Source organism: Galeopterus variegatus, unplaced genomic scaffold (assembly GCF_000696425.1).
Source record: "Galeopterus variegatus unplaced genomic scaffold, G_variegatus-3.0.2 Scaffold2089, whole genome shotgun sequence".
Taxonomy (NCBI): domain Eukaryota; kingdom Metazoa; phylum Chordata; class Mammalia; order Dermoptera; family Cynocephalidae; genus Galeopterus; species Galeopterus variegatus.
In genome coordinates, this window is record NW_007728200.1 from 204,270 (window position 1) to 210,269 (window position 6,000).

Below are 6,000 nucleotides of genomic sequence, written 5' to 3' on the forward strand. Positions count from 1 at the left end.
TGAGGGTGATGGAAAATGTGAGGATAAACTTATTTTCATGGCCATTTTAAGAAGCATTAACAAAATGAGCCACACCAGAATTCACCCTGTACAGGGCACTAGGCTCCCCTTCCTTCCATTACTGAGGGCAGACATGGAGGTGCACAGACAGGCCAGCCACGTACAGGTAAGGTTAAACTGCACCACAGAATCTTTACTAGATGCACACACCAACCTCCTCCCCCTTCTCCAAGACAGGGAGAGGCACTGGCAGTGAAATGTAGAAATTGTCTGGAACTTGAACAGAAAGATCCTGAAACAAAAGGCAGCCACCAAATCAGACATTCAAGAGCAAGGTTTTGCTTTTTACAGATCATAGAACCTTTGAAAGGCTGTTGAGAGCTAGAGAGACTTCCTTTAGGAAAACATACCTTGCACACAATTTTACAGGTTCAGAGACCACCCCCTAAAGCCTGTTTACAAAGGCTGATTAAGAAGCCCTCTCTCCCTTCTTGACTTCCCTGGAGTCCAAGCTGTCTCCACAGTTATCCTCAGTGAAACCATAAACATCTACTCCTTTCATTCATGGAGCTCTAGCAGATTCCTCCCTCCAGGCCCCTCACCCAAAGCATGTGTGTAAAGAACAGCAAACATTCCATTTTGGAGACCTTTCTGTCTATAGTGTCAAAGTACATGATAGGGAATACTCGAACCCTCCATGTTTTCTTTACTCCAATTACCCCCAAACACTGACTTCCCCCATTTGACCTTCCCTCAGAGCCAGTCTTTACGCTAGTGGTCAGTACCTACCGGGTGTGATTCCAGGGACATGAGGAACCAACTCCCCCTGCTGCCTCACGGTACTCTTAAATAATTGTGCGATTACTACCTAAAATGCTACTCAGAGCTTCATATTTTTAGCTTCATAATATTTGATGCTTACAGAAAAATTACATGTAACCTGCCAGCTACTTATATTTCCAGTTAAACTTCCTTGTGTGTCCTCCCCCCCCCCCCAGACTAAGCAACTTAAAGACAAGGACCACATCCCCTATTTCTTAGTCTTCTCCTCAGCATTTTATCCCGATTAGGAGCAGGTGTTCCAAACACATTTGTCGTCTTACTGATTCATATCTTGGTGTGAATATCAGAGCTAGTTTTCATCATGAAAATAAGCAACATGGTACTGGGGATAGGGGGTGGGAGTAAAGGGTATTAGGGCACTGGGAGCAGACATTGCTAGCCTTACAATATTGGTAAAAAAGTCCGACCTGTTATGAACTACCAGCGATAGTCGTCAGCACTAAAAGCAAAAGGGGAAGATTTGTTAGGCTAAAATGAAAAGGGAAACTATCATGGTGGTATAGGACAGAACTGGGGAAAATATAAAAAAGCAAATACTACTGGACAGAATAGATTTCTTGAAAAGTGGAAAAGCTTAAATCTTGAGATAATTAATGAGACCAAGTATTTTCAAATGTATTGGGTTAATAAAATCCTGGAACACTAAGAATTATCTAATTAGCTCATTCTATTCCTAAATTCTTTACACAATACATTCCTAGAAAGTTGAGAATCACCCTACACACACACACACACACAGAGATTTACATGCTAAGTAAATTAAACTGTTTTAGTCTCATGGTTTTCAAAAATGCCAACTCACCCAGTATAAGAATCAGTCTAGTAGCTGCTTGAAAGTTCTCTACTAAGCAATCTGCTCCTGCATTGGTTTTATTTAATGAGGTCTACCTATATAAGTAGATTTTTTTCTAACTAAAGGGTGAGCACTAAAACGGTGTACTCATACCTCCCAAAGTTTACAGATGCTGGGACCAGTACCAATCTCTCTGACTGCAGTCTGAAGGCGTTTATAATTATCTAAAAAAGCTAATCTCCTTCATACAAGATATAGTGATTTGGAGAGGAGGGTGTGACACTCTAACCCTTTGGAAATCATTCTCACTGTCTGAAGGCATTTTAGGGCTGGGGGTACTATTTTGTGAACAATAGGAAAGTACATACTTAATTGAAAATACGAACCAGGGTTCTGATTCTTACCAGCACTAATTTTCCTTGTGACTGGAGGAGTCATTTAACCCCACTGGGCCTCAGTTTCCTTATCCAGAAAAAGAAACATTTGACTAGATGGTTTCCACGATTTCCTATAAAATAATTTTAAGCTCCTCATCAGCAACGCTGAAAAACCTTGATGCCACAGCATTCTTTTGAACTTCATGAAAGCTGTATGAATTAAAATTTAAACACCTGAACCAATAATGTGATATCAATTCTGTATCATCCTGTATTTCTGGTAATGCAATGGAAACAGATACCAAATACTGAAGAAATATTTATTTAAAATATGATTAAATTGAGAAAAACTATCCAGCAATCTTTTTCTCTTCAGAGTTGGGGGAAAAAAGATGGTCTTTGGTTTTATTTTAGCAGAGGAACAACTAAGTCCAGCTGGCAGTGGGAGGGGGAGATAGTTTGAAAACTTCTGGTTCAGATGCTTCCAATTCCCCTTCCATTGCTGGCCCTGCCCTGCAACTAAGCAATATAAGCATTCCTGAAAGGTGCTCAGACCTGGGTCTGGCTTTGGGACTGAACTTTGATCCCCGATTATCCAAGGATGTCATTTATATTTACATAAAGCACTCTCCAATCCCCACACACCTAAGAACTTCCACACACTTTTCTCTTCCAGAGAAGGAACTCTGAAATTATCAGGACATGAGTCACCCAGACACTTTCTAGCTCTTTCAAGAATCCGGAACCCTGGCTGGTTAATGCGACCTGATAGATGGACGCAGAAAAAGGTGAGTGAAAGTGCAGTATCCTACCAAGCTTCAGTTTCTGACATCTCTGATGTCACTGAAAAGGCTCACTATCACCAAAAGAGTGCACTTTGGTACTGTCTATCGAGGCCAGCAGCGTTAATAAAGCAAACTCTTTATTATGAAACATTAACATATCCATCGACGCATGAATGTCTTGGAACAAAATAATCCTAACCACTTCTCAAGGGGCTATTGTTAGAAGGTATATTGCAAATGTTCCATGCATCTTGAGTTTTGGGGAAGAAATGGCTCTGCGGAAGCGAAAGAAACACAAATCTTTAAGATCTGGTGGGCAAGATCGTAGTGGAGAGCCCCCCTCAGTGCCACACTGCACTTGTGAGGCTCTCCAGGAAAGCCAGGGACAGCCACTTACATGACAACATCAACTTTCGATGTATTGGTTCACATTTTAATTACATCTTGGTCCCTCAAGAAACTTGAAGCCAGCAAACAGCCAAACGCCAAAAGACAGTGAGTCTCGAAACAATTAGTCCAATAGGAATTGGACAATCCTTCATGGGACTCTTGATGGCGAGGGACACTCTGTTTGCCCTGCCGTTCTGCAGCACAGAATCCAGGCAGGTCCCATAGGGCGGACACCCTGGCGCGACCACCACGGAGCGGCCTCCCAGGCGTTTCGCAGGCAGTCCCCGCAGTGGTTCTTAAAGCGGCCGCTCTCGCCAATAATTTTAGGTCTAATTACGCAGTTTCCTTCCTGCTCGCGTTCCCGCTCCCTCTATTCCTCTCCCAGCCCTCTAACCAAGGAGGTACTGTAGCCGGGTGTGTCGAAACCATTTTTCCCCTGCTCCCAAGTTTCGCGCGACCATTAACATACTGTAATCATAGCACAGGACCCGGCGCTGAGGCGCGCGGGAGAAGATGGCACTTCATACAAGTGTCAAGATTACCATCAGGCCCCACCTCGGAGCGATTGCGACATTCGCCAATAGGCATCGCAGTTGTAAAAGAAGTCCCCTCGCCGGCTCCGGGGTCGACGGCACTCGCAGAGGGGCTGTCTTTAACTCTGCTTTTTAATTGTTCCGTCATTAGTACTGGCATTACGATTGGTTTTACAAAATGAGTTGGAATCTCTAAGTCTTTTCCTTGTTCTGCTGCCCTCAAAAGACACAGGACCCCCGGGCTGCTCCGAGGGTCCCAGGGGCGCGCCGGCCGCAGTTCAGGCCTCCCTAGCCTGTCTCAGGCGTGCGGGCGCGACGGTGACACAGGAGGGGGCTGCGGCCATGAAGGGGGAGCGGGGCTCAATCCCCTCCCCCTAGCGATCCGGGAGTGAAGGGCCCGGGCGCCCGGCCAGGACGGGCGCGATTCGCTCCCAGTTATCAAACCCTTATCGGTGTCCCGAGGTGGGAACCGCCGCTTTCGACAGGAGGACACACAGTTTCTGGCTCACGTCCCGAAGTGGAAGTCGGAACAAGAGCAAATCTACCCGGGCACCGAGCCCTCCGGGCCAGTCCCCCTCCCTTCCCGGCACGGTCCTTCCATCGCCGCACCACCTCACGGCTGCTCACCGCGGCTCAGACCACTCAGCCGGCCGCGCGTTCGATTCCAGTCCCCTGCAACCCAATCCTACCAAGCTGCCGCCGAGCGCGGGGCTGGAAGCTCCAGCCCGCTGGGGCAGCACGGGAGGAGCGAGGGGCCAGGCGGCGAGCCGCGCACATTTGCGGGAGGGGAGGCCGTACCCATTTCCGCGCGGCCGCGCCGTGCGCTTCCACCTTCGTTCGGAGACCGCCGGGCTCGGCCGGACCGGGAGCAGCAGGGAGGGCGGCGCGAGTTGGCCGGAGTTGCCTCTCATCCAGTGCCGAGAGGCTCGCGAGGGCAAGCGAGCAGATCGCGGCTGCCCTTCTCAGTCCTCTTAGGAGACAGACCTGCCGAGGGCGCCCGGTGTCGCCATCCCCTCCCTGCACACTGAGACATCTGCCCCCGCAGGGCAATCCAGGTCACTCCCCATTCCGGCGGAGTCAAAGTGCGGGGCGAGGGAAGGGGGTTCTCTAAGCTTCGGCGGGGGCCCTTGGAGGAGTCCGGGCTCCTCCGCGGGGGCGCATCCCGGAGCCGCGCTCCGCCTCCGACCCTTGCCAAGTTTGGGGCACAGCGCGAGCAAAGGCGCACGTTTGGAAGGAGCCTGGAGGTCCGGAGGAAAAGAGAGGCTTGGATGCTGCCCCCGCATGCTAGACCCGAGAAAGTCGAGGGCATCAGCCCCCAAACATTTCAACGTGCTGGCCGTGGCAGTTTGGTGCGCGGGGACAGGAGATTTTGGAAGGCACCGCGGGAGCACCTCCGACCTCCAAGGCCATCTCCGTCGGCCTCCCGGCCTCGCTGCACACGCGGATTCGCAACTCCGACCCACAGAACTCTCCACTACGAAGCCGCAGCTCCGCGTCCCCAGAGTGGGCACCTGCTCTCCCCCTTAAAACCCTCGGAACCGATCCTCGGGCCTCGAAGACCTCTCCGCACTGCTCTCCCAACCGCTCTCGGTTGAGCCAGCCCCACGCAGCCCGGCTATTGCTTCGGACCAGCTCCCTCGCCAGCTCAGACGCTCGCTTACCTTTTTTTCTCCTTGTCAGCTGTCATTGTCGCTGTGGCCCTTTGGGACGCCGAGCACCTGGGCTCCCCAGCTGGTGGAGGCTGCAGCCGCTGCCTTCGCTGTGGTCCCTGTCCGCTCCCTGAGGCCGGCGGGTGTTAAAGGTCCTAAGTGCAGGCAGGTCCCGAGCGCCCCGCACACTCAGGTGGCAGTTTGCGGGCGGCTGGCTAGGTGCAGGTCGGGGGGTGGAGAAAGGTGACGGGGAGGAACCTGCACGCAGAGGCGGGGTCGGAGAAAGGAGTGGGAGGACGCTGTCAGACGCGAAAAGAGGACAGCGAGAAGAGAATCGAAGTTCCTATTTCCTTCGAAGAGGAGGCACTTGTCTGGGTTTTCAAAGAAGCGGCTCGAACGACGGGCAGTGGAAGGAGTCTGGGGCCATACAGTCTCAGGACACTGCCGAGGATTGTACGGCCGTCTCAGGAGAGCTGGGGCGGGAGCGCGGCGGACGACGGCGTAGTGCGGCGAGGCGCTCCCGAATGTCGTGCTCCGGTGGCTGCCGGCCCACTTTAAAAACTCCGGCGGCCCGCTCGGGGGAGGACGCGAGGGGCGCGGGCGCTCGGGCTGGGGCGGGCGCGCTTCGGC

The 6,000-nt window shown here is 51.5% G+C and overlaps 1 protein-coding gene across 1 annotated transcript in view; it reads right to left on the reverse strand.

Annotated features, from left to right (window-relative positions):
* Positions 1 to 5,928, reverse strand: part of EPAS1 (endothelial PAS domain protein 1) — an 88,283-nt gene extending 82,355 nt beyond the window's left edge. Inside the window, exon 1 of the mRNA XM_008580429.1 lies at positions 5,383 to 5,928. Within this exon, the coding sequence (XP_008578651.1) occupies positions 5,383 to 5,408 (26 nt within the window). The 5' untranslated portion in view covers positions 5,409 to 5,928. The remainder of the gene's footprint in view (positions 1 to 5,382) is intronic.
* Positions 5,929 to 6,000: the final 72 nt, after the last annotated feature.